General features: G+C 43.6%; 1 protein-coding gene across 1 annotated transcript; it reads left to right on the top strand.

Moving 5' to 3' along the window:
- Nucleotides 1-3,442: 3,442 nt before the first annotated feature.
- On the top strand, nucleotides 3,443-26,011 carry GPI (glucose-6-phosphate isomerase). Its single transcript, XM_005492530.3, has 18 exons — nucleotides 3,443-3,715; nucleotides 7,861-7,951; nucleotides 8,326-8,394; nucleotides 11,115-11,234; nucleotides 13,090-13,173; nucleotides 13,258-13,404; nucleotides 15,104-15,175; nucleotides 16,179-16,223; nucleotides 17,015-17,068; nucleotides 17,967-18,027; nucleotides 19,520-19,563; nucleotides 19,794-19,946; nucleotides 20,254-20,383; nucleotides 20,730-20,806; nucleotides 22,107-22,235; nucleotides 23,278-23,353; nucleotides 23,437-23,503; nucleotides 24,956-26,011. Exons 1-18 carry the CDS (start codon nucleotides 3,597-3,599, stop codon nucleotides 25,077-25,079), a joined length of 1,662 nt encoding a protein of 553 aa, XP_005492587.1. The 5' UTR covers nucleotides 3,443-3,596; the 3' UTR covers nucleotides 25,080-26,011.
- Nucleotides 26,012-27,918: the final 1,907 nt, after the last annotated feature.

The following is a 27,918-nucleotide window of genomic DNA, read 5'->3' as shown; positions in this document are numbered from 1 at the left end:
GTGCAGCTGTTGTTAAAGAGGCTGGCATTTGTGGAATGGTAAATCCACCATTGTACCCTATCAGCCACAAAATGGATCTCCATCAATTACAGAACATCCTTTACTGAAATGCCCTTTCTCAGCCCCAAAGGATGTCATCCCTCACTGTGGTAGCCTTTGGCCTTTTCTGGAATGGGAATGTTTTTCAGTGGGTTATCCTGCAGCAGCTGAGTCACCACTGTGTTCACACTCTCTGCCTGCCATGAGATAAGGGCTTGCCTTTACTCCATATTATCACTTCTATCTACATTAGAGCTGCCTTAAAATGAATCCTGAGGGAAATAGGTATGGCAGCTCTCAGCTGGTTCACCTGCTGAACACCCAGTCCAGACCTTCCACAATAAAATCAACTGGTGCTTTCACTGGGGACAGGCCTTGCTGGCCCTGTGGTGCTCAGCTGGTGCACAGCTTATGGAGAGAGAAACCTTGTCCTCTGCTCCTTCAGAATTAGAATCAGGAGCTTGGCCTGCTTATCTTCCTCATATGTCATAAAATTTGCATAGTCTGCTGCAGGAATAGTTTGAATTCTAGAACTCTGCATTCTAGAGAAAAAAAGAAAGGAAGTGGGAAAGTGCTGCAACTAAAGGATTCTATGGGAAGGAGTCTAAGGAAAGAAAATATGAATGGCAGACAATTTATGTAATTTAAGGTTAATGAAAGGAGAAAGAATATCTCAAAATCTTAGAATAAAATGTTAGAAAGACAAGAATGTACATTGAAAGGAGGACAATGGAATATATATTATGTGAGCAGCAGGCACGTTAGCAATGGGTAACCAAATCAGTGTCCTAGAAGGCAGATTTGGTAGCCAGACTACCAAACCTATAACTCTGATGTCACAGTCAGTTTGTCCCTGCTGTTAACCAGAATCAATAGGTTATCAATTACCTTATTGATTACCTGAACCTGTAAGTTCTTGCACAGATACAATTAAGCATAAGAATGCTTGTAGACTTGGAATTTAAAGTTTAAAAAATCCTGCTTATTTTGGGATTGAGTCAGATAAACTTGAAGATCTTTGAGATTTAAGAGATGGAGGATTTTGAGAGAATTCAAACAGTGCAAGAACTATGATAAAATAAGACAGAGAAAGGGAAGCAAAATTGAGACCTGTGTCTCAGTCAAAAATGAATGAACTGAAATTCGGACTTGGACAGAGATACAATTGAGCAGCTGTGCTGCACAAGGCCATGGGATTCATACTTTGTGTGAAAAGGGAAATAACCATTTCAATAGTAACAATTCTTGTGATCAGAGCAGTAAGAAGCTAATGTGGCTCTGTAGTTTGGAAAGAAAGTGGAAAAGTGAGGTGGCCAGAAAACAGAAGTATTGTAATGAATGAGGATTTAAGAATTGTCAAAAGACCTTTTAGCAGGCCTTGTAACCTGATTGTGAAATCCTGAACATGAGGAGAGTAACAGCTCAGACACCATCCATATTTTACAGTGAAAGGCAGGATGGGAATTGCCAGTTTTGAAATAATAAAGGTGGAAAAGTTGGTGCAAAATTGAGACATTATCATCAATTAAAAAATGACAGGATAGCTGGGAGGAGCTGCAGGAGAAGCAGCTGTTAGTGTGTAAACATGGCAGGCCTTTGGCTGATCAGAAGAAAGAGGCTCTGGGAAAAATGCCTACTGCTGATAACAGCAGAGAAGCTTGGGAAAATGTGTGTATGAGACCCCTGGATTTGATAGGGATGTGGTAAGAACACTTTAATGAGTTCTGCTTCCCCTGGTTTGAGAGAAATCTGACAGGTGAGTCAGGAGTTTCATGGCTGAATATCAAATGCTGTCAGTATGATTAACATTTTTAAAAAGAGTATTTGTTCTCTCCCTGTGACTAATAGAAGATATTTATTAAGCCAAAGAATTTTACATCACAGGTTACAACTGGGTTACAGTTTCTGACTGAAAAGGAGTCTGTGATTATCCAGTGTTGTTTATAAAGGTCTTAGACAGGAAGGAAAACATGTAAAGGTGACATGGCAGTGTGCATGATATGTCTTGTTAAAGACTTACTGGGCCCTTGTGCTCTCCTCTGTGGAATCAACTCCAAAGTTTAATTTTTGCCATTTTATTTTCCTGCCTTACTTGAAGGCATGCAGGGAACCATGTGCAGTGAAAAATGTCCAGGCAGATTTGGGTGCATGAAAGAAGCAGTTCTGTCTTGGTGAAGTTGTCCAAACCTATGACTGGCAAGGCTGAGAGTGGCCTCCAAAGATGTAAAAAACCCCCTGAGAATATATCAAGTGATTAAGATTTATTTTGCTGAAGAAAAATGTTTTGGTCTATGAAACAGTTATTTTAAGTCTGAAAAAGCAAGCCTTAGAAACAAGCAAGAGTGAGGTATGGAAGGACTTTTGCTAAGGATCAATTATGAATGCTTTTTGTTTTGCAACAAGGACAAGGGGCTGATTCTGAAGCTTAAGACTTGGGCTGTGATTTTAGTGCTCTGAGTCAAGTTCACGCTCTGTGACTCTGATTTGGGCCCAGATCCATAAAGGAGCTTAGGTACTTAAAACATGATTTCACTGGGATTTGCTCCCCTAAGCTGCAGAATGCAATCTCTGGAATTTGACAAACTCCTTTATACACCCATGTTTCAACAACATCCTGCTTTATGCCCAGAACAGCTTTTGCCCCCAAGGACGGCACAGCTGCTGCTCTGCCTGCCCCAGCCTGTCCAGAGTTCAGCCAGGTGTGATGGACACGGGGTGGCAGGCAGGGATGAGGGCAACAGGGACACGGGTAGGAGTCTGGGATCCAGGGACATGGGCAGGGGTCTGGTGACCAGTGACACGGGCAGGGGGGTCTGACACCCAGCGACACGGGCAGGGGTCTGGGATCCAGGGACATGGGCAGAGGTCTGGGATGCAGGGACACGGGCAGGGGTTTGGGATCCAGGAACACGGGCAGTGGTCCGACACCCAGGGCAGCACCCGGTGCCCCGGCGTGCGCGGCTGTGGCGCTGCGGGTGTCACGCAGCCCTGTCCGCGCTGTCACCAGCCCTGTCCCAGCCCTGTCCCCGCTGGTGCTGAGGCCGCCTCCGTGCGCTGCTGCAGGACGGGCCGCGGGCGGGCCCGGGGTAAAACCAGCCCGACAGGGACGGCGTTTTCACCGTGCACCCGCACAGCCGCGGGCGGACACTGGCCACGGGAGGCGCTGAGCCGTGGTGGGGACACAGCGATTCTCTCACACGGGAGTTACAACCGGGAGCGCTACGCGTTCCCCGGGGCGCCCGGCCCCAGCTCTGGCCTCGGCCTCGGCCTCAGCTCCAGCTCCAGCTCCAGCTCCAGCTCCAGCTCCAGCTCCAGCTCCAGCTCCAGCTCCAGCTCCAGTCCCCGCCACCCCCGCGCCGGGACCCGCAGGCCGCTCCTCCCCGTCTGGCGCGGCACGGAGGGAATCCCACAGCGGAGGGCGGGGACGGGGCCGGGCCGGGCTCGGCCGGGGCGGGGCGGCCGCAGGAGGCCGCGTCGCCGCTATAAAAGCGGAAGAGGAGGCAAGAGCTCATCTGCCTTGCCCGGTTCATCCCGCCTCGCCTGCTCATCCCGCGGACATGGCGCTGTCTGGCGACCCCCATTTCAAGAAGCTGGTGGAGTGGCACAAGGCCAACTCCTCCAAGCTCGTCCTGCGGCAGCTCTTCGAGGCCGACAAGGATCGCTTCCAGAAGTTCAGGTGAGGCCGGGCGGCCCCACGGCTGAGCGGGGCAGCGGCCGCGGGCCCTGGGGCTGCCGCGCCCGGGCGGTGCCGCGTACGAGGCCCGGGGAGCCGGGGCGGCGAGGGGCGCGGCGCGGCTGGGCCTGGCGGGCAGGGCTGCCGTGGCCCCGCTCCGCTCGCTCCCCCCGCGCAGCCCCGGCGGGGAGCGGATGGCGCTCGGCCCGCGGTGCTGTGCTCGCCACGGCGGGCGGTGCGAGGCCGATGGCGGCCCGGGCACATGAGCCGGGGGGGCCGGGCCGGGGGCGGGGGAGCCGCTCGCAGCGCCCGGGGGGCGGCCGCGCCGCCTGCCCTTGACTCATCCTTGCAGCAGGGTACGTGCCGGGCAGCACAGCGCCCGCTGCGCTCGCACAGCCGCACTGTGGGGCGGCACTCGCAGCCTCCTGCACGCCGTGCTTAGTCACGATAAGCTCCGCGATACAATCGCGAGGGGCCGCGCATCCCCTGAGCCCCCTGTGCCCGTATGAGCCCGCCCTGAGGCGGCAGCGGAGGCCGTGAGGGGGTTTAGCCCTCCTTCGCCTCTCGCCATCGCTGCTACAGAAAATGCCTTGTAGTGCATGGAGGAGGAAGTAACAAGTGGAGGCATGGTGATAGCTCTCAGCGCCTTCATCTTGTAAAGTGGGACACGGATTTTCTGTTTGCCTGAGGCCCTGCTGAGAGGGCATGTGTGGGGTTACGTTGTTGTACTATAGCAGCAGTCGGAAAAGTCTGATATTATGAGATGCATCCCAGATTTGAGTTTTAAAGCGAGCCTGAGTTATAGAGATAAACCGACCTTCCATTCTAGAGTGTTGTGATAAGACTTGTTGCGTGCATCAAGCTTTTCATTGCTGTCCTGCGTAAAGGGATTTATCCTCCCTTTTGAGCTCATTAGAAAATTCTTACATTGTAATTGAAAATGGTATATGAAGTCCTGCATATATATATGTGAAATATAGTTTGAATTGATGGGAAAATTATGCTGAATTTTTTGAGTACTGACTTCACCTGGCCCTTTTAACAGGGGCCATTTCTTATTTTTAAGAAATTGATCAGTCAATTGATCTTATTAAATCTGCTAGATCCTCACTAATAGACTTAGTTCCCATTGCAAGTTTTCCTTATCTCCAGTATTTTTTTATGAGATGGTCTTTACTGAGGTTATTTATTTCAAATAGCTCCTCTAATTCATGCCCTTTTGTGCTGCCCATAAGTAAACAGTTGCAGAGTCTTAAGTTTGCTTCATCTATCTTAATCCTTTCTTTTAATTATTTCAGTCCTGTTTCCTGCAAAGCCATCTCGTTGTAGTCCAGGAGAACTTCCTCATAGCAAAGTGCAATTGCAGAGCTGATAGCTTTACTGGTGCTCTTGCCAGTGCTGGCTGCTCTGAGCCAGATCAGCAGCAGGATGGTAGCTAAATCTGTGGAAAATTGTTTTCTGGAGGTTTGGCCACGTGGTCCTGTGTCATTTGCAACCTCCCTCATGTGAAATTAAGGTTTATGAATATTTTTTAGTTCTGGTAGATGTTGTTGTAAAATCATTGACTTCCTTCCTTTAGAAGGAAAAGAGAAACCTATCCAGGGGAAAGTGCTTCCTGATACTGGTTCTGGAGGAATTTCAGACTGGTGTTAATTGTTTTTAATCTGAGTATTTTATATCTGGGTACAAGTATCTATTCAATATTATTGGAATAACATTACACTTACTGACTGCATTCTCTCAAATATGTATAGAAAAGATCCTTTCTTCCTTTTATTTCCTAGTTCAGAATTTGTATGTGCTGTTTTTCTGGTAAGGAGTGTAGCCACACCTGTAAGAGATCTTTGCCTTCTTTGCCACCCAAGGTGGTGAGGTAAGGCCTGATAGGAGCAGGAGTTCTTATCAACCTGGGTTGTTCACTGGGTTAGTAGAGATGTGATGCAGCCATCACATACTCAGCAGGTAAGGGATGTCTGGGTGTGACAGGTACCCCTGTTGCAGACACAGTGTTAGAATGACACTCCTGCTGCTTGGCTTGCCTGTTGTCAAGGATAACAGTAAATGGAATGTGAGTGTACCTGGAGAATGTGGTGGGAGATGCAATCATTGGGATGCTGCAGGCTAAGGCTGTGTCACCTGGAGGTGCCTGTGGCCTACGTGACAAGGCTCTTGTCCCCCTGAGCAGCACTGCCAGAGCTGCTGCATTGCAGAGTGGGTGCTCAGGAGAGCACAGCTCAGCTGCAGGGCTGGGGCCTCTGCTCAAACAGAGGGTGGATGGATCCCTGCTGTAAGGGCTTACACAGGATTACACTGTACACTCTGTGCTCCACCTTGTGTGTGGCAAGTTAAGTCTGGTAGCCATTCCTTGATTTGGCTTTGCCTGGAAAGTCTTGGGTAGCTCATTTCTGCAGTTTCTTCAAGTGAGCAGTGGCTTGAATCCAGCCATCCAGCCATAATTTCATGAGAGATTTTGTCTTCTAGGTCTAGTGAGATTGATTTTCGTTCATATATGTAAAGTAATGAGTTATAGGTGAGAGACATTTCAAGTAAACATGAAATCCTTTTCTTTGTGGAGCAGAACACTGGGAGAGGCTATCAGCTGCAGTTTAATGTAGAAGGAGAATGCCAAGAGTTCTACTTCTCTGAAGTGAAACTGAAGACGTGTTAGTGTGCTGATGGTCTTGCTGTACCATTAGTGAAATGTCTTCAAGTCTGAGATGTCTTTAAATAAATTGCATCAAATATCAAAGGCTTGTTCTCTTTTCCTTCCATGCTGTATCTGAGTAACAGTTGTGGCAGGTGAGCCCAACCAGTCCTTCCAGTAGCTAGCCATATTCCAGGGATCCTGGTGCTGCGGTCAGGGTGTCAGGATTGGTGTGGGCATCCTGAGGAGAAGGGTGCTTAGCAGCACTGATACTGCTTTTCCTATTAAAGAAACATGGTTCTGAGACTGTGCTTGAAGACACCTTCCTTTCCTCATTCATGCTTATACTTTAAGACCATAAGAAGGATGTTACTGTTAATGAACAGTTAATGAAGTTAACAGTAAGTGAAACCACTGAAATGTTAAGACCTTGCTGGTTATTACTGTTATTGTGAGTTCAGCTCCATTCTTCCTTTGAAGAGTCTTGCCTGCTCTGTATGAAGAGCAATTATGCTGTGGTGTGTCCCTGTGAAGTCTCTGGCACATGTGGTAGCTGAAATAACAGAGCAGGCTCCTGTGCTCAGGTATTGAGAAAGAAGCAGGGGAGACAATGAACAGGGCAGAAACACAGAATTTAGATGGCTGCAATTTCCTGTGGGGCTGTGTGTGGAGCAACAGGGAGAGGAAGATGTGCTTTTATCAAAGGCTGACTTACAGAATTCAGCTCTTCAGATACAGTAATTTATAGATTTGGTTGGAAATTATTGCTAGGAAGAAATTGGTAAAACAATATTGTAAAGGATTAGAGGAACTACAGAACCTATCGCACAGATACAAGGATAGTAAATACAAATGGGCTCACTTGGCTTCTGCTGGGCTCCCATTGCTGTGATTCCTCTCAGATGTGAACCTGCAAGTGCCTCTATTCTGATGGGTTAGGCTGCAGCTTGCAGGTCATTTGTTAAATAATTTGGGACTTCCACTGAATCAATGAGGATAGTGAGACTAAACCATGCACAAATGGGATTTAATTCTGCATAGTAGTTGGCAATGTTCCTGTTCGTGATGTTGTATAGATTTTTCAATTAGGCTTGTTCAAGACTCTGTATGAAAGAATGACAGGACCTTTAGGAAGACAGTTTAATTTTCCAACAGCAGAAGAATGTGAAAAGCTCTTTACTGATAATACATTAGGAAAAAGCTGATTATTGCTAGAGAATGCTAGTGGAAACAATATGTGATTGTCCAGCTATGCATTAAATATACTTAATTGTTTTCACGAGCAGAAAGTGGACACTAATTCAGATTGTGGAAAAACATTGTTTTCAAAAAACCAGCAGTCATTTTATGAAACTTTTTGGGCAAATGGGCCATTCTTCTTTACTAACTTAGTCTAACTAGGATTCCCATTATTTTTGTAATCTACAGCAGAGTTACCATTGTCTCCCTTAAAACAGTCACCCCTCAGGAATATGCAATTAAACAACCTTTTGTTTTTTGGCAGCTTGACCCTGAATACTGACCATGGGGATATCTTGCTGGATTACTCCAAGAACCTTGTTACAGAAGAAGTGATGAAAATGCTGATGGAACTGGTAACTATTTAAAATCTTCCATTAATAAACAAAATAACCTTTACCTGTAACTCACTTTTCTAGCACTGTTTATAAACATTAGCTAACATATAAGTTAAAAGGCATCTGTTTACAAGTCTTGACAGGATTCAAATTCTTGCATTGTCATCTAGTCCCGAGTTACAAAGCCATTTTTCCATGCATATTTGCATAAAAATGTGCTTTGTAAAGGAAAATGTTTTTTTATTTACCTAGAATCTAGTGGGTCTTTTAATCTATCATATTTTTTGTTTCCCTGTCTTGTGTTAGATGTTCATACTCTTTAATGTAGCTGGATCTTTGTAATACATGTTGGCTTCACTATTTTAAGAGGAATCTATATTTACCTTTCTCAGGCAAAGTCAAGGGGTGTGGAAAGTGCCAGGGAGCGCATGTTTAGTGGAGAGAAGATCAACTTCACTGAGGTAAGGCTATTTCTGTCCTGTCCATGGTTCTTTCCACTTCAGTTGGGCTTATTATGGATGTTTATGCATCTGTGTAAGCAAAGGCTGAAAAAGCTTACTTTAAATACTTCATTGAAATCCTGAGTGATTGTAATGTTTGCTGAACTACTTCAAGAGAAAATTTTACAGCTCTTACTAAAAATACCTCCTTCCTTCAGTACATCTTATTTTAGAGATTTTGGTGGTATTTTTTTCTCTTCCCTGTTTTGTGGAGAGGAAGATGAGTTAGACCTTGCAAAGGACAGGGAGCAGGGTGTTGCATTGCATGCTTTTTGCCTGGTGGTAGTGTCCACAAAGCTTAGTAAACTGCCTAAAGGGTGTGGAGGGAGGATTGTGTAAGACCTCCTCTTTTGGGCTGTGATGCTGCTTGTCTTTTGGTGCAGTTAACAGTTGAGAATATAAACAGTCTTGGGAAATTAGCCATGTATTTCAGTGAGAGGATGAGTACCTTCCTCCTTTTGTAAATCTGAAGGTTCCAGTTATGATTAAATCTTTATTAAAACATATAGAAAGCCAACTGTACTTTTTCTGATGTTAAAAATGGGATGAAAACTGGGAAGTCCACAGTACAGTGAGTTTAATTAGTCTGCATTAAAAGTTAAGACTACTTAGTATGTTTGAGGCAAACTCAGAGAAACCAGTATTTCCTTTGACTTGGCTATTGACTGGTTTAGCTATTGCACAAGCTGTTTGCTTAAAGTAACTCAGCAGTTGGACATTGTATTGTTTGTGAATGATTCATGTTTGTGAAAAGGCACAGACAGAAAGAAATACAGTTTCACTGGAGAAGTGGTTCCTGTTCCTTCTGCATTAATGCCTTCAATTCTCAAAGGTAGCTACTGAAAAAAGAAAGCAGGGAAAGAGGGTGAGGAGTCTTAAATCTGTCTGGAGATTGTTTTGTCTCATACTGCCTTTCACTAGCCTCATGGAACACAAATTATTATGGAGTTAGCCTATCTCTGACTGTATTATAGAGATGTTCTTCATTGAGTATTGAGAGCAGGTGTAGCAGTTGAAGTGTCAGAAGGGTACAACTTGCACAGAAAGCACCTAAACACAACATCAGGCTCTGATGTGTTTCTGCTGCTAGCTCCCTCTTTTCCTGCTGTCTTGATACCACTTGTGTATCTTGTAAGTCTAGAAACCTCTTTTCTTATCAGGCTGTTCCTCAGTTACTTCCTTCCAGTTCAGATGGGGTTTGCATCATTTTTGTTTGTATAGAATATCAAACCAGGTTGGTTTGGCTCTGGCATAGGAGCATGTGGACAATGTGAAGCTGTCAGGTGTTAAGCAGGATGCTGTCAGACAGCATGAATAAACCTAAAGGACATGAGGGAGCTTCTTGATGGCAAGAACTGACTCGTCCACTGCTCTTGATCTGCTGTAGAACATTCTTTGGATTTTTGTCTGAAGAATTTTAGACTTGTCTGTGTTTGCTGCAGGCATTGGCTGCATGGTGTGTGCTCATGTGGAAGTTCTTTATAGTGCACCCATGTGTGTCAGTGCCAGGTGTTTGAACCAGATGAGTTAAAACTTGGAGTTTGATGTGGTGCAAAGAGCATTACAAGATAACTCATCTGAGCACTCATACTGGGGACAGGCTGTATAGCCTGCATGGTGTTTAGGGAATACTTCTGCTTAACCATAGAGATCAGGTGAAGCATTCCTCCTCTTGACCAGACAAAGCATCCTTCAAGCTTGATAGTGAGCAATACTTACCAAATACCATTCCATGGCTGAGTGCTGCAAAACATTTTCTCTGTTCACCCCAAATTTGAGTGGGAATACTTTAATTAGCAAGTGAAAGAGGGTTTTTTGTATTCCAAGTCAGTAACCACGAACTCGATGATTTTTGAATTAGCATTTGGTATTTAAATCATAACTTGGCAGTTCATATTGTCTGTGTTGTCTTTGTCTCACAGTGCCTCTCATTGTGGAACAATGAGGTAGAGCAGACTAATTTTTTAATTTGTTCATTAGTATTGACTAATTCCTTCATTCTGGATTAAAACTGTTAAGCTCTTAAAACCACAGGGCAGATTTTGGTGCTTTGACTTATGTGCAGCTGTGGAGAAGTAACATAAATCCTGCATGCTAAGAGATTTTTTCTTATAGCACAACCACTACATATATTTGGTGTGCAAGTGTTCAGGCAGCATTTAATTGTGAGCAGTGGTTAGAAGGATGTGACTATTGTATTCTTTGTTGTCAAATGTTTAAATTATTTCTCTTCCTATATTAAATGGAGTAATAAGATATTAAATGGATAATTGAGAAGATGTCTGGGAAAATAACTTCAGCTGCTTGTTGCAATTGATTTTTTTAGTATTGTCATCAATAAGAAACAGTTTCATTCTTGAGTAACTAAAGCATGCCAAAATAAAGATAGCTGGGTCATGAATATTGCTGGATTCTGAACTTTTAAAGGGGTTTTGAGCCTTTTCTCCCAAGTTTGGCATACTGTGCTGTTGTAAGCTCCCTGCACCGAGTCAGTGAAGCAGAGGGTGATTGAGGTAGCCACTGATGTGAGTATGCACACACACTGAAAATACTGCCCTACTAATCCCAGTTAATCGAAAGGATTTTTAAATCTTGATGACTATTCTGCCTTCTGGATGAGGATCTGAGGCCCTGGGCTGTAACTTGGGAAGATCCTCATCTTGATTTTCCCGTTGTTTCAGAACCGAGCTGTGCTTCACATTGCCCTGAGAAATCGTTCCAATACGCCAATCCTCGTGGATGGGAAGGATGTTGTTCCAGAAGTCAACAAAGTGTTGGACAAAATGAAGCACTTCTGTCAGGTACAGTACCGCCACAGCTTATTTTTTATGTATTTGCTTTATACCCAGCCAGGTTCTTACATGTGGATTGAAAGCTGGTTCACTTGAATTGTGTCCTTCTTTAAGGTTTGCAATAGTTCTGGCTCAAGCATGGAGTTGGAGCTGATTTTATTGATCCACTTTTTTCTCCCTCTTTCCAGTTGTTTTTTTCTTTATGGGCTCCCTAGATTTTGTTCCTTGAGCAGTAATCTTGTGTGTACTTTGGAAGTCCTGTAAATCATTAAGTACCATTCAAATATTACTTTATTTCTTGCTAATTTTTCAACTAATTGGCGGCACCAGGTAGAAACTTTCTCATAACATCTGTGTAAAATCAGGAGGGAGGTAGGAGTTCCCAGCTCAATTGCAATTTGATTATGCTCTACTTAAATAGTTCCTTAAGGATCTCCTGGTTTTAGGTCAAATTACTTTAATTCTATTCTGTTTGCAGAGTATCCACCTGGGTAGTTTTAATGCATTTTAAACAAGACTGTGAGGACCTGGACCTGCTTGGTTGCTGTTGTGAGTCTTAGCTAGGTGGTAGTGCCCTGTTTCACTGCAAATTCATACTTCTAACCCATGCAGAATGGGCTTGCATTCTGTTCTGTTCTTAATAATAAATGCCAAAACCACAATAACTGACACCAGCTGGTGTGGATTTGGTACTTTCTTCATATGCTATGAGACTTGAATGGCCATGGAAATTCCGTGGTGTCTAATCAGCTAGAAATTCTACAGTGCCAAGGTTTTGGTAGTGCAAAACAGGAGTTTTCACTGTTGCCATCCTTTTGTTTGCTCTATGGTTTCAGTTGTCAGAACCTGTGAATATGACTTTGATGTGGTTGTATCTTCTCTGCAAAATAAAAATGTCAAGCAGTTTCTTTAAAAATATTAACAAAGATGCTGGTTTCAGTTGACTTTGCAGATGGGATTTTAAGACTGTGGCTGTATCATTTATGTGGTACAGGAATGCTGTTACTAAAAATGGATTTTCTGTTTGGAAAAATGAGAAGTTAAGGCATTTGTAGTGAAGGAGAGCTAATATCAGCATAACTAAGTGCTATGTAGAAAAATTGCTTTAGAATTGGAGAATGTACGTGGAAGTATTCATGATACCAGAAAGATTGTTTATGTGATTGGAGCAGATTGAATGCATAGGTGGTAGATGATGGACAAAATTCAATGTCGAGTTTTGAATGCATGGGTGGTAGATGATGGACAAAATCAGTGAAGAGTTTCAGAGTTGCAATTTTTTGTTTCAGTGATGCTTAAAGAACAGGAATAGAGCAGGAACTTAGACCATGTGCTGTTAAGGTGCAGCCCAGAAATAAATCCTAATGCAAAGCATACTTGGAGGAGAAAAGCTTTTAGAATGGTTTGCCAATACATCTCTTATCTCTGTGGCTTTATTCATACTGTCTTCCAGTTTAGTTAGTGAAGCTCTTTCTAATTAAAGACACTTTAAGAACAAGTTCAAGTATTTGTTGCACATAGTTTAATGCCCAAGATTTTATCATTTTTGGATAGGTGTCTCTTGCCTTAGCAAACACTGTAAATGCTACAGCAGTTCACACAGTAGGGAGAGAGCTTTAAATTCTTCAAGTGTTTGATGTTGTAGAGTGTTTTTGCTTTTATCTCAGACATAACACAATGTCTAGCTAATAAGGTAGCTCTCGGTGTAGGCCTTAAGGTCTAGAGGCTTGAAAGCTTTCTTTGGCAACTTTCTACAACAGTACCTGAAAACAAAGCCTGTTTCCTGGGCCTGGGTTAGCATCAGTAGCTTTAGTGCAAGTATAAAATGGTCATTGTGTCTCTTTTGTTTGTTTTTCTGCCACAGAGGGTGCGCAGCGGGGAATGGAAAGGCTACACTGGCAAGGCCATCACTGATGTGGTCAATATTGGCATTGGTGGCTCTGACTTGGTAAGCCCTGACTTCTCTACACCCTGCCCATTTCTGTGTGTGTGCTTCCAGTGAGGATAAAATCTAATTGTGGCTTCTGTGCAGGGCCCTCTGATGGTAACTGAAGCCCTGAAACCGTACTCCAAGGGAGGCCCTCGTGTCTGGTTTGTATCCAACATTGATGGTACTCATATAGCCAAAACCCTGGCTGAACTCAAACCAGACACCACTCTCTTCATCATTGCATCAAAGGTATGTCTGAGACAAGCTCTGCCTTGGCCTGCTCTGCTGTAAAGGGTTCAGTCAGGAGAGAGGGCTGGCCACAGGAATATCCAGACCAGGGGCTTCCAGTGTGGATTATTTCTGAGCAGGCCTGTTGTGATTTTTTCTAAACTTGCAGTACAAGGTTGTGTTGGTTGCTGAAATACTTTGGGATCTGTAAGTCAAATGCTGATAATTACTTAACCTAAATAAGATAGAGGAATTTCATGTTGTCTGGGGTTTATTTCTCAGTCAATGCAAGTTTTGTTTTTATTCACAGAAGTTTATTTTCCTGCACTTCTCTGTAGGTGGAATGTAGGATCCAATGTAGTTATTTCTTTGAAATTCTAGATATTATTTCATTCCCAAAGGACTTTTGATCCTTTAAGTACAGTGTACTTGTTAAATGTCCGGGTTTTTTGCATTAATGAATTGCATGTTCTTTAAGAATCTCCATTTTATAGGTTAGTCACAACACCTTCACCTAAATAACTTAAATGCTGAGTTCCTTGAGCACTATAAAAGCTAAGCTGCTTGACTTAAAGGGGTAAATATAGTCTGCTGCTACTTCATAAGGTGACACCTATTTCTGACTGCAGACTGAATAGCTGCCTTTAAGTCTTGCCTTGCTGAGAACTTACTCTGTAAGCAATAATTCCAGCAGCCCTCTCCCTCTGAGGAATGCTTGTCTGGGCAGAGGAAGGAGGTGGGGACAAACTCCGTGGTTACATAACTTGGGTTGCCTTCATTTGCCAAGCACAGTAGAACCTTTCTGCTGTTGGTGACCGTGTGAGCAGTGCTGGTCATGCTCTGCAGTGCTCATTAGCTTATCTTGGCTCTGCTGCAGCTGAGCAACAGCTTATGGAGCAATGAGGAAACTGCACACAGTGATACTGATGGTCACTTGCAATAATGAGTCCAGGGATCACGGTTCAAAGGCTTAGAAAACTGCCAGATTGAAAGAGTAACACTTGAGTTTGTTTGCTAGACTGTAGTTAGCTAATTGGGTATGTTTGGAAGAGGATGAATGGCATTTTTTTCTTTCCATAACAGGCTTATGTTTCATAATGGAGTATTTCTGGAGATGGATGAGAGTAGGATGAGTCTGGTGTTCACCCTTAAAGCTAAATTTTGATGGCTGAGTAAATCAGAATGGCTGTAGATACTTGCAAAGCTGCATGACTGAACTTTTGTGCACACTTCATAAAGCAGGAAAATGTTTTCCTCTAATCAGCAAAAGGAAAATTATGACAAGAGTCTTGGCAGAAATGAGTGCTCTTTCATGAAAAAGTAGGAATGGAAGAACAATAGGACAGTCCATCTGGGTTATCCTGTTTGGATGTTCAATTAGTTTTTAGTTGAATAGTAAAACTTTGGTCTTTTACTAAAAAAACTAGAGAATTTTAGTCTCAAGGCTTTGCAAAATGGTTTGGGGAATGGGAAGGCAGGAGATGAGTAATAATTATTCCAATTTCAGACACATACTGGTTTAAAACTAGATGGGTAAATCCAACAATATTAGTGTTTACTGGATTAATAAGCTTGCTTTTTTCTGTAATCTGGTAGCAGCTGGGTGTTATGGACATCTAGAATCACTCTGCTCTAGTTATGTGACATGTGATGCTTTAGTAACCTGAAGTTGTTTCCATGTTAAGAACACTGTTTTACTTATTTGTTTTCCACTGTGCAGACCTTCACCACACAGGAAACCATCACCAATGCAGAAACAGCCAAAGAGTGGTTCCTGCGTGCTGCTAATGATGTAAGTCTCAGATGTGCAGCCTAAGTAACAGAATGCAGCAGTTTTTGTTGTGCAGTTTCTTCCTGGTCATTCTGTGTGCCTTGGAGCAGAGTCAGTACCAGCCCAAACAAGCTTAGCAAATGATGTACTTAGATCATTTCAGGGCTTTGGTAATGACAGGCTGTTTTGTCCAATCTAAGTGATAACCCACTGGTTTTCATTATAAATGGTTCTCATGCATTGTTCTTCCAAATATTGCCTTTTAAGTAATAGAGTGTAGTGTTTGTTTAGAGCTAACCAATAATTTGGTAGAACTACTAGTAATGAAAAAACAAGAGTAGTGTGTGTGGTACTAAATTATTTAAATTATTGCCAAATCTTTAAAAACTAGGAAGTGAAGCTGTGGTTGGAACAATACACTGACATTTCTATGGCAGATGGCTGTGCTATGAATAGAAACCTTGTGTTTGGCTCATTCTCTCCTATTTTGAACTCTTAAAGGAAAAAAGCAGATATTGCCTGTTCAGGTAACTAAAATGGTCAGTGACCTGTTCCTGTTAGGGTAGCTGTACTTAGTTTGAAAGCTGGGCTTTGAAATTCCTCCTTACACTACTGTTCAGACAACTCATGCTTATCAGAACACCTTCTGAAAGACTGAGGTCTGACTCTGGAGCTTGATATTTATCAGTAATTCCAATTGCTTTGGTTTTTTGCCCCTGGCTGGAAGGGGGGTGGGTGTCCATTGAGCTCCATCTGCTCCAGAGCTGTGGTGGTGTCCAGGCTGGGAGCTCACTGAAGGAGAGGCTGTGCCCCTCTCTGGAGGCTTTGGTGGGAATATCCCAGAGGGTTCTCTTTGGGTATGCTCCCAAATCCCACACTGCAAGTGAATAAGATGATTTCAAATTAATAACAACTGATGATAGTCAACAGCATTTTGTTTAAATGGTAGCAGATCAGCTTTATAACCAGAAATTAAAATAGTTAATATTCTAGATCTAACTATTTTTTTTAATTTTTATTTCAGCCTTCAGCTGTGGCCAAGCATTTTGTTGCCTTGTCTACCAATGCTGTAAGTATAGTCAATCTAGTTAATTTTTCCTATGTACCTTTAAGGCAGCCTTAGCTTAAAATCTAGTAAGGAAACCTATCCTTTAAGATGCTTGAATACCTAATTTTAGCATTCTTTCTGAATGGAAGCCTTTGTTTTCCTACTCAGATTAACTGAAACACTTCCAGAGTATTGAGCTATACTAAGACTGGACTTTGATTATAGATGTGTTTTTAGCTTTCTGCTAAAGCTTTAAATCTGAAATCAAGGGATCTTGTGCTTGGAATGACTTGTTATTAATGAGTGTTGCCTCTAATTGCCTAAGTTGTGTATGACTGCAGTTATATAAGCAAATGTTATTCAAACTCTAGGTAGGAGCTGAAATAGGGCAGGCAATTTGAAAAATGCTTATGATGAGCACACTGTGTGGTGCTTCATGCAAAAGTATGAAGCAGAGAGACTGTCAGTAACTAGAAAAGCACTGCAGTCATTGGCAGGGTGTCAGGGACTGACATTATGGTTCTGGTAAATGTAAACTGAGTATCAGTCCAGCTTTAACTGTATGGCCACTTAGATTCATCAGGAAATGAATGTATGGCATTGATTTTTAATAGTGAGTAGTGATAGTTATTTCTGGGAATGAAATATGTAAATGAAAATGTAATTTTTGTGATGGATGCTATGCATTTTTAAAACAGGTGTAGTTGTAGGATTGTTTATTTAATAGATCTCAAACTTGTATTTGCTTGCTTGGTGTAAAGCTTTTTATGATTGTTGGTTTAACTGATGGTGTTTTTTCATGTTTGTTTTAGCCTAAAGTTAAAGACTTTGGAATTGACCCAGAGAACATGTTTGAGTTTTGGGATGTAAGTAAATGTCTGATATTATGTGGTAGATGTTAACTGTTAGCTTTTTCTGAAGCAAGTAAGATGATTCCAGCTAGATATCTTGAAAATGCAAAAGCAGTTTCTAAAACAGCAACTCCTAAATTGTAGGAGTTGTATTCAGTCCACTGAAATACCTGAAAAGCCCTAACTAAAGGCAAATAGAGAATTCTTGCCCAGTCTGTTAAAATCTTCCAGTCAAAGGTCTGAAGAGGAGCCCTCCATGTTCTTGGCTGTCTAATCAGCTGCTGAGTAACAGGAGATAGTCTTGACTTACTGCTCTATGCAAGTAGTTATTATAAGCTGTGACATTTGCCTGTTGGTGTCTATGGTATATAACCTAGGCCTGGTAAAGGTCACACATCAGAAATGGGAGCCTGATCGGGGATTTTGTGGCAGATGCATATTTTAAGTATACTGCCCTTAGTCTTGGTCCTTCTACTTAATTAGAAACAGGTTGGTATGTCTCATTGACTAATTGCCTGACAAATAAGCTGCTGTTCAGAAGTTGTTTGGAATGTTACCTTTCCCAAGTGTCAGAATTTTGCTGAACCAGGCTTTCCCTGTAGAGGAGTGGTATTATGAAAGCAGTTATACAAGCTACAAATCAAGGATTTGGAAGTTAACTGGAATCAAGCTATTTACTTAAGAGATGTTATAAAAATTGGACAAGTAGGGTAACATCAGACTCTCAAAAAAAGGTGTTCATTAGGGTGCACTGTGAAGTGCAGGTTCCCTTGACTATGGCAAATATATGTAGTGAATTATAGTGAAGGAGTATTGATTTTGCTGGGAACAGTCTAAACACACACTGCTGTTTTCTAATAGTTTGAATGTAAAATCCTTGCACTTCTCCAACTCAGCCATGTCTTGTTTGCAGTGGGTTGGTGGTCGCTACTCCCTGTGGTCTGCCATTGGTCTCTCCATTGCCCTGCATATTGGTAGGTGTTCCTGGGATGTCACTGTGCCAAGAATTGCTCTGTTTGCTTCAGGAATGTAACTGTGGAGTGCATTAACAGCAGTGAATTGTGAATCAGATTTGGGGCAAATAGTATTTACCTGCCTGCTCTGAGTGCTTGGATGCGGGTGCTAAAAAAAGATCTGGAATGTAATGGAAATGTTGGTATTTTAGTACTGCAAATACAGTTTTGATTAATTACCCATACTTGGGGACAAATAGTAAAATTGCATTGCTTTAATCACAAAGCCAAAAGTGCCTGATTTATGTAAAGCTGTGGCTGTGTTGAAAATCAGACCTTGCGTGTGACACTGCTAAACTTGAAGCAGGGTATTTAGTATCTTTTAGTATACACACACTAACACCAAATCCTGTCTCTGGTTCTGCATATGAGCTCTGTTTAGCATTGTTAACTGTGTTCTTATGCTATTAATTCCTTTTGTTTCCAGTATTTTGTCTAGGCTATAGAGCCTGATGATTACTTTTGTTCCCTCATCACTGTTTTCAGATGTTTAAAGTCTGAAACTGTAATGTCATTTATTTTTCTAGGCAAAAGCTAGAATTCTCTTAGACTGGGATTAGGAGAATAACATTGGGTTTGGTATTTTTTGGAATTATATGAATAGGAGTTTTCATGTGTAGAAAAACCTATTATAAGAGCAGAATAAACAAGTCAGGCACTTAGTGTTTCATCTGCAATAAACTGTTCACTGCTGCTGTCAGACAGATTTGGTGCTGACTGCTGACATGCCAGCCTATCTCCACTTCTTCCTCTTAGAGCCCTCAACTCCCACAGCTGGCCTCTGACCACAGGTACAGCTCCTGCTTTGAGTCCAGCAACCCTTCACCTCCCAACTGCTATGTGTGAATCAGGATTTCTGCTTTTTCAAGAAAGACTAGCCTTAGTGGAACTATTCATTTGGAAAGTGAGTGGAGGTTTAAATACCCTAACTGCAAAGCAAAGGAAGCTCAGGTGAATTGTTAGCAAGAACAGGGAAGTGAGGAGTAGCCTTTTTCTTTGAGAATGTCTTATTAGAGCTGTTCCTTCTCACACCAGTGCAGAAATCCCTGCTGTGCTAGCCTTGCCCTGTTTTTTTGGCAGATGTGTCTCCCACTGGCTGTGATTAAGTGTTCAAACTTGCTAAAAACTATGTGGCCTCAAAGTAGGCTCTGTATTAAAGGCTTCTGTTTTCCTTCTGGTTGCTCATTCTGCCTGAATGGAGATTTTAGGCAAAGGTTTTTGAGTTAAGTTTCATGAAGTTGGACTTCCTCTGAAGTCTGGGCTTTAAGCATAAGTGAATGTCTGGCTTATGGGATGCAATATCAGGAGAAGTCTGAGTGCATCTTTAAACTTGATTAGTAATTGGGAGTCTGGCTGCATACAAGGAATCAAAACTGTTTCACAGTTGTCTCTATAGGAAAAATGAAGCTTGAGTTGTAATAGTAAATACAAACTGTTTTCTTTCCATTGTTAGGTTTTGACAACTTTGAGAATCTGCTTGCAGGAGCCCACTGGATGGTGAGTGTGGGGTGCCCATTTCAGATTTGCTCCTCTTTAAAAGTTGTTAGTAAGGAAATAGGAGGCACATTGATTTCTAAAGTTCAGCTCCCCACATCCTCATCAATAATGTTAAAATGACAGTTTGTGGAGAGCTCACACTGCGTCGACATAACAATATAAACAATGCAGGAGTTGGGAGGGATGGCAGTTGCTTTGTCAGAAGTGTAACTTTGCTTTGTGTGGTGCAGGACAATCACTTCCACACTGCCCCCCTGGAGAAGAACGTGCCGGTTCTGCTGGCCATGCTGGGGGTGTGGTACATCAACTGCTACGGCTGTGAGACGCACGCCCTGCTGCCCTATGACCAGTACATGCACCGCTTCGCTGCCTACTTCCAGCAGGTAGGGCTGGCCTCAGCCTGCAGCCAGTGCAGAGAGTTCTGCCCTGCTTCAGCATCCTCTGTGTGTGTGGGAGATAAAGCTGCAGTCACTTAGTGCGTGCCTTCAATTGCCTCGAGACTGGTGCCAAGATCAATGCCAGCTTATTTCCTCACTTAGACCTTTTCCTCATACACTGTTATCTTGATGTCCATAAATGAGTCAGCTGTATCCCTCATGCTTAGAAAATTCCTATAAACAAGCACTATTTATTGCAGTTGAAGTATGTATGGAAACTGATACTGAGTGATCCTGCCCTTCCCTTCTCTAGGGTGACATGGAGTCTAATGGCAAATACATTACCAAGAAAGGCTCTCGTGTGGACTACAGCACTGGCCCTATTGTGTGGGGAGAGCCTGGCACCAATGGGCAGCATGCTTTCTACCAGCTCATTCACCAAGGTAAGCAAACTGTTAAATACCTTCTTCTGGAATTAGTCTGAATGGCTGCTGAGTCTGCACTTGTTTAGAGGTTGGACTCCTATCTAAGCTGGCATCACATTGCTATGGGGTTTTTAATTAGCAACTTGTGAAGGCTACAAGATGCAGGTTTTAACTACAGTAAGGAGGACAAACAAAGCTGAAACTCCTGAGCTGCATTGTTACTTCCCCTGCTGCAAATAATAATGCTCTTCTATAAAGCTTGTAAAAATGACTGAGTCTTCCAGCAACTGTGGAAATGGGGTGAGAAGTGAAGGTTTTCTAAGCCTTACCTGGTGCAGAGTTATTTACCTGGCTTTTCTTACAGGAACTCGCATGATTCCCTGTGACTTCCTGATCCCAGTGCAGACCCAGCACCCCATCAGAAATGGCTTGCATCACAAGGTGAGTTCTTTGTCAGGGCACCCCATTTCTTGTGGTTCAAGGCACTGAAGCTTACTTGGTATTGCAGTGTGTGATATTTCTAACTGTCTCTTTGAAACTATACACAAAAGCTCTGTCAACAGTCACAACAGATTTAAAAATAACTAGATTATAATCACAAGTTATCTGTAATAGGTAACGCAGTGGTATGTTTATTCTTGAAGTGATTGCAGTGACAGTGGTGTTTCCTGTGGGCCTACTGAAGCTGGAAAGAGTTGAGCTATTAAGTGTTTAAAATTCCTTGAAGAATTTTAAGGAATGTAGTTCTTGGAGAGGAGGAAGAAGCAAATTCTCAGACCTGATGTGGCACCATCTCTGAGGAAGCTTTCAAGAATTAAATTCTAGAACAAAATTTGGTGAATGTAATGGTATGGCTGGGGTGATGGCCTTCTATAGAGATGTTCATAACCTGTCCAGTTTTTAGTTTATCATCTGACTAAGGATTTTCAATGAACTAAAACTGTTCTTAACTTCTGAGGGTGGAAACATGTTCTGGTTAACTATTTCCTGCATACTTCACAAAAACATCTTTAGTCACTGAATTTCACTCTTGTTGTGATGTGAGATTACAAGTGCTATTAGTATTGTGTAATAGTAATCTTTTGTGAAGTAAGACCAAATACAGGTGAAAATTCTAAGTATGACTTCACAAAAGAACAGGAAAAAAGGTTTCATTTGACTATAAAAGGCTTATTGTGTCTTCAGGTAGGATAAAACCAAAATAAATTTGCAGGCTAACATTAGATTGGGAGCAATTAGTTAGAACCTTGCACTGCATTGGTAGGGATTGGTGTATGGTAAGCTGTGAGGATTTCCTGCATACAGATGAGTAAATACATCTTAGCTGGGTTACCTTTGACTAATCCTTGCACCTGGCTTTCCATGAGGTGGTGTAGAATGAGATAAAATCATAGATTACACTGGGTGAAAGGGCTGTGTGAAGCCCAGGCTCCTCTGGTGCCTTTAGGAAACTTGCTGCCAGCTTGAGCAGGATTCTGCAGAACTGTCCTTGTTGTCTTTGGATACATAGACTTTAGTACATGTAATAATAGTAACTAAGTCCCTGGCACTCTGAGGTAAGAAGCAATAGCTAAAACTGATACATGTTTTACTGCCAGAGTGTTAAAACTGATACATATTTTACTGCCACAGTGCTAAAACTGATTTGTAAGTCTGGACTAGGTTTTGGTATAGGCTCAAGCACCAGGTGCCAGTATTCCAGCTATGCAAACAGTACCTTGTGTTTGTTGGTACGTGCTAGATCCTTCTGGCTAACTTCCTGGCTCAGACGGAGGCGCTGATGAAGGGGAAGACGCCTGAGGAGGCGCGCAAGGAGCTGCAGGCGGCCGGGCTGAGCGGGGACGCGCTGGAGAAGCTCCTTCCCCACAAGGTGCCCGGGGGCTGTGGCGTGGGGGCTGTGCTGGGGGTGACAGGGCAGCTGGGATGGGGTGGCACCGATGGCACCTTGGCAGGGCACTGGGGGAAGGCTGGGAGCACACTGTGGCTCTGAGGCCTTGGAGGTGTTCCAGAAACACAGGTTATCTCAACACTGCCCAGTGACTCTTGGGTTACTTCTTGTAGCCCACAGTGGCCAGCAATGGTGCTTGGATCTTGCGGTCTCTTGCTGGTCAGAGTGACCCTGAGATAAGTTAGAGAGTCTCTTTTCCCAGCCTGGTGGTTGAAGAAGCAGTCAGGGCTCTTCATATTTTGGTCTCAAGGTTGTTTATTGTACCTTATCTATAAAATTCTTGCTCCTGCCCTGCCCAGGTCTGCTCAGCAAGACAGTCCAAGGCACTCCTGCCTGGCCCCTGGGGGGTGTTACCTTTTTGTACTAAAAACTACTATTTACAATTATTTTCCATTACCTATCACCCATGTTAGACAGTGAGCTTCTACTCTAAACCAATCCTATAGTGCCACCATCACAGCAGAAGATGGAGGCCAAGAAGAAGGAGAAAGGCTGGACATGCCCAGTTGCCTCCATCTTCCCCCCTGAACCCCCATTCTAAAAACCCCAAAAAATCTATTTTTCACCCTGTGATAAATTCACTATCATTCTACTTTAACTTTTGTGGCTTGTAATTCTTCATGTAAGGTTGGTAATTGTTTTTCCCAAGGGCTAAATCAAAGGCACAGGAGTCTGTGCCAAGGTCTCTGAGCCCCCTGACAGGGTCTCAAGTCCTCCAGGGCAGCCAGAGGAATTTCCTGGATTCCCTCACTTGGAGACACATTTTCCATTGTGTTTGTAAAAAAAAAAAAAAAAAAGTGGAAATTGTACAATTTTATGATTGGGGGCCTTTAAATCTTTCAGGACTTTGTATTTGCTGCTAATGCAAATACTTCAGTGTGGACTCTAATGAAGACGAAACCTGCAAGTTTCTGATGTGCTTTTTATAACATACTGGGTGACAATGTATCTCTTGTTTTGAAAGGTCTTTGAGGGAAATCGACCAACGAATTCCATCATGTTTACAAAACTCAACCCCTTCACCCTGGGAGCCATCATTGGTAAGTAAATACTTTTCTCATCTGTGAATTCTAATGAAGACTTTGTGATCGAGTTTATTGATAAATCTCTTTCTGCTTTATAGCCATGTATGAACACAAGATATTTGTTCAAGGAGTTGTCTGGGACATTAACAGTTATGACCAGTGGGGGTAAGTTTCCTTGGTTTGTGTCTTGTATACTTCTTGACAGATTCTTGAATCTATCATGAGTTAGAGAAAAGACAATCAAAAGGGTTTTATACTTGGAACACATGATTTTGGGATAGTTACAAATGACAACAGATTTTCTGGGGATAGGTTATAATGCATAATGATGGATGCTATAATGCATAATGACTTGTAGATAACAATTTTGGCTAAGGACCTCTGTTGAATTTAGAAAAATACTATGAATGTAAAAAAGATGCAGTAGTGAGGAAAACAGTCAAGCAGGCTGAACACATGCTCTGAAAATTAGGAAGGAAAATGTTTTCTCTGTAGCGTGGAAAAAAGAATTATTTACCTCTAGATTAGTAGGCAGTTTGAGTGGCATCTGATGAGCAAAAGATTGATTACCTCTTAATTTTCCTGTGCTGGAGAGACAGCATATCTGGCAGAGGTGTGTGTATGCAGCACCCTTGGTTTCATGCAGGCTGCATCTGTGACTGAGGGCTGTGCTGGAGCTCCATGTGTGCAGCAGCAGCTTGGGGGAATCTGTCACTGTGTCACTGAAAAATGTAGTCAGGAGTTAATCATGTTCTTTCATCTGTAGTAATATGAACTGAAAACATACTGTGTAGCTTAGGTAGAGGGATTGGGAAATAAGATTGTTCAGGTGCAGCCTGCCTTGGCTGTGAGGGGTTGTTCTGAAGAGCACATTTGCTCCACAGGTGTAGAATATCAGTTTACACTAAGCTGCCTTAGTCTTTGTGTGCATGCTTTGGTGCTGGGCTACCACAGCTTGTTCTATAACCAGATACTGCAGCAGAAGCTGAAAATGGCAGACTGTGTCTAGTACAAGCTGATGTCTGCTATAAACTCTGAGATCAGGAGTGTGGTAGGAGTAAGTACAGCTTTTACTGCCACACATGAAATTCCAGAATGGCAGCCAAAACTGAAAGGTGGGGATGCTGTAGAACCAGCCTTGTTCCTTGCAGTTATTGCAATATCCTGGGTTCTTAGGGGGGCTGTAACTCCTGGGTAGGTGCTGGGGGTGCTTCCAGGCTGTAGCTCAGCTGGGCATTGTTTGGGTGACACAAAGCAGTGCTCTGAGCACTGTCCTGTTCAACAGTGAACAGGAGCCAGCTGAGTGCGCTCTGCATAACACAAGTGAACACTGAGGTGAAAAGACTCTGCTTGACTGTGAAAACAAATTGTTCATTTAGACATCCTGTAATTTGAGCTGTCTGCTCAGCTAAGGAACAATGAGAACTCCAGTTTTTCATGAATGGCACTGAGTGGAATACTTCACCAGTAATTTTTGAGGGGTAAAACATCACAGTATTTACTGGGAAGTTACTTTTTATTGGCTTCTATTTTTAATATCAATGACTTATAGTAAATACTGTCAGTTTTTAGCACTAACATTGCTTTTTCTTTCTTTTCCTGCTTTTATAAATGCAGAGTTGAGCTTGGAAAACAACTTGCCAAGAAAATTGAGCCTGAACTGGAGTCAGATGCTCCAGTGACATCTCATGATAGCTCAACAAATGGGCTCATCAATTTCATCAAAAAACACAGAGCTTGAAATGAAATACTTAGAGGACATCGACAATCTCACCACCGAGTACCCAAATCTGTTGTAGATGTGCTTTTTTTAGCCACTTTTAACAAAAATAGCACTTTACAGATGTTGCTCTTCACTTGTTGCAGTTAATCTTGTTGCGTCAAGTGTTACAAATGAAACTAGTTTTGTGAAACCCTGAGATTGTAGAGTTGCTTTCTATTTCTGTGGCTGTTAATCTGTAAAGTGCAGCTGGTATATTCCTCAATTCTTATCCCTCAACTTCCTTAAAGATGGTCACCTACTGATACTAGAAAATAAATGGTATGGTGGATGAGTAAAACTTCTTCACTCTATTTTTGAAGTGCAGCCCTAGTAACATTTGCCTCACTCACTGTGTAAGGTCCTCTGAAGCCAAGTGAGCCGACTTCTGTCTTTCTGGACTGGTTCTGCTCTAAGCTGGAAACTAGAATGTGTTTAAAGAATCAGACCTACAGCTGTAGGTTGTTCAGTTACATTTCATCCCTTTTGAGCAAGATACAGACTTTGTTTTCCCCCCAGTGCTACTGTGAAAATGCAAGTTTACTGATGTTTGGTAAAAGATGTCCTGTTTTGTCTGTAAACTATGTGGACAGCTATCCAAAAAGGAAGAAGGTTCCTGAAGAGACAGTGGTATCTTAACTTTTCCAAACAGTTTTCCAGAGTTTGTGAAGCAAAAGCTTGGGATCACTTGGAGAAGAAATATTTTTGGTATCCTCCAGGGGCAATTTCTCACTGTTTAATCAGCATCACTGTCTGATAACAACAATGAAAGAAATAGAGAAACCTGATGTCAATATGTTGTTTATCCTCTTTTGTTCTCTTCTACTGTTAACCTCCTTGCTAGCAAATGGCATGCTCTGGCTATTGTTCTGTAACACCTTTAATAAAGGTAAGACACAAGCATTAAAAGGACACTTTGGTTCTCATGCCCCCAATGGTGCCTGCACTGTGTGAGCTGAAACCCCTCAGTGCCCATCTTTGCCGGGTGGCTTCACGGGCAGGGCTGGGTGCTGCGGGCTGAGTCTGCCTGCTCTGGCACCTCCGCGGGGCTTCACCCGCTGCTTGCAGAACTCAGGACCGATGGAGCGATTTTCCATCGGTGAAAAGAGAACCCTAGAGGGAAGCAGCCTGTTCTCGCCGGGGCTTTAACGCTCTCCTCCCGCCGTGCTCAGGTGCTCGGCTCCGCTCTCTCCCTGCGCGTCCGGCCCGGCCCCGCCCCGCTCCCTGAGGGATCATGGCCGCGCACAGGGCGCCCCCTGCCGGCACGGCCCTCAGCGCTCAGCCCGTCCGCACCGCCGCCATGAGGGAAAGGCAGGAGGGCGCCGTGCGGGATGGAGCCCACCGCTGTCCGCACCGCCATCCCCGGGCTCCGCCGCCATCAGGGAAAGTTGGCCGGGCACCGTGCGGGACGGAGCCCGCCGCTGCCATGCCGTACCCGGGCTCTGCCGCCATGAGGGAAAGGCGGGTGGGCACCGTGCAGGATGGAGCCCGCCGCTGTCCGCACCGCCACCCCCGGGCTCCGCCGCCGTGAGGGAAAGGCGTGCGGGACCGAGCCCGGCGCTGCCCGCACCGCCATCCCTGGCCGCCATGAGGGAAAGGCGTGTGGGCACCATGCGGGACCGGCAGCCCCGGGCTCCGCCGCCATGAGGGAACGGCGGGCGGGCACCGTGCGGGACCGAGCCCGCCGCTGCCCGCACTGCCACCTCCGGCTCCGCCACCGTGAGGGAAAGGTGTGCGGAACCGAGCCCGCCGCTGCCCGCTCCGCTGCCATGAGGGAAAGGCAGGAGGGCACCGTGCGGGACCGAGCCCGCCGCTGCCCGCACCGCCACCCCCGGGCTCACACTGTGCCAGGGGTTGCTCGGGGCCGGAGCGCCGCGGGGCTGCGGGCAAACACAGCAGGAAAGCCGTAAAGAGGCTTTAAAAAGGGCTGCTTTTCCCTGCACTGCTTGAGGAGGCCACAAGTAACGTGCAAGGGAGAGTCTGTGGCTGCGATTTGAAGAGGAGACGGTGTAAAACCCTCATAGGGTTCAGGAACCTGCTGTCAGCGACAGGAACTTTTTGTGGCCTCTGGGTCTTTGCCTTTCCCTTGCAGGGACTCTGCGCTGTTTCCTGACCTGTGCCCTGACACGCAGCCGCTTCGTGACTCACTTTCCTGAGCTCCACTGAACTGCTTTCGATCCTTCCGTTTAATAGCAGGCCACCACATTCCTGAAAGAATAAAAGTGATTTCTGCATAAATTGTGCTCTGGTAATGAGAAATTCCAACACATTCAAGTACATGTGGGATGATTGTAATGAGTATGGCTGAGGTCTGATAGAGCTGTGTTGTCATTTACAAGAGAGGATGAAAGGTAATGATGTGCCTGAACTAAGCAGAAGGTTGTCCTACCCCTAAAATGGCACACAATCCCTAATCTTCAACCCTCTTCATTGCCTACAAGACCTGCTCCTTGTGAAAGCCTCTGAGGAAACACTGTGTGCAGATGCTTTAGTCAATGTAAGTTAAGTTGATGATACATTTTATGCTTGCAATGCTAATTTGACTCTCTAATAGTAATAGCATCTCAATGTCAAAATTCATCTATGAATGTATTTTAGGAGTTCTTGAGAAAGTAATTACTGTATTCATGGGAAAAATCTAATACTTAAAGAAAATGATGCTAAACTTATATTGTATTCCCACTGGAAATATACTTAATATAGATTGTGTGGGTTTGAGTTTAACAGAGGAATATGTTTGTATAGCATTTGATATAAAAAGACCATCTCAAAAGAGCTATGCCTGGGAAGGCCTCTTCAAGCCCTTCTGTTTAAAGAGGAT

This window comes from Zonotrichia albicollis, chromosome 13, assembly GCF_047830755.1.
Source record: "Zonotrichia albicollis isolate bZonAlb1 chromosome 13, bZonAlb1.hap1, whole genome shotgun sequence".
Lineage (NCBI taxonomy): Eukaryota > Metazoa > Chordata > Aves > Passeriformes > Passerellidae > Zonotrichia > Zonotrichia albicollis.
Note: the sequence above shows the minus strand (reverse complement) of the source record. Positions and strands in the feature narration are given on the sequence as shown.

What these genes read in the sequence shown, in the direction of transcription:
- GPI (XM_005492530.3), top strand. Translation starts at nt 3,597, where the DNA reads ATGGCGCTGTCTGGCGACCCCCATTTCAAGAAGCTGGTGGAGTGGCAC. An exon ending in GCATTGGTGGCTCTGACTTG is followed by an intron (nt 13,174 to 13,257) that starts GTAAGCCCTGAC and finishes GCTTCTGTGCAG; the next exon opens with GGCCCTCTGATGGTAACTGA. An exon ending in CACCCTGGGAGCCATCATTG is followed by an intron (nt 23,354 to 23,436) that starts GTAAGTAAATAC and finishes TCTGCTTTATAG; the next exon opens with CCATGTATGAACACAAGATA.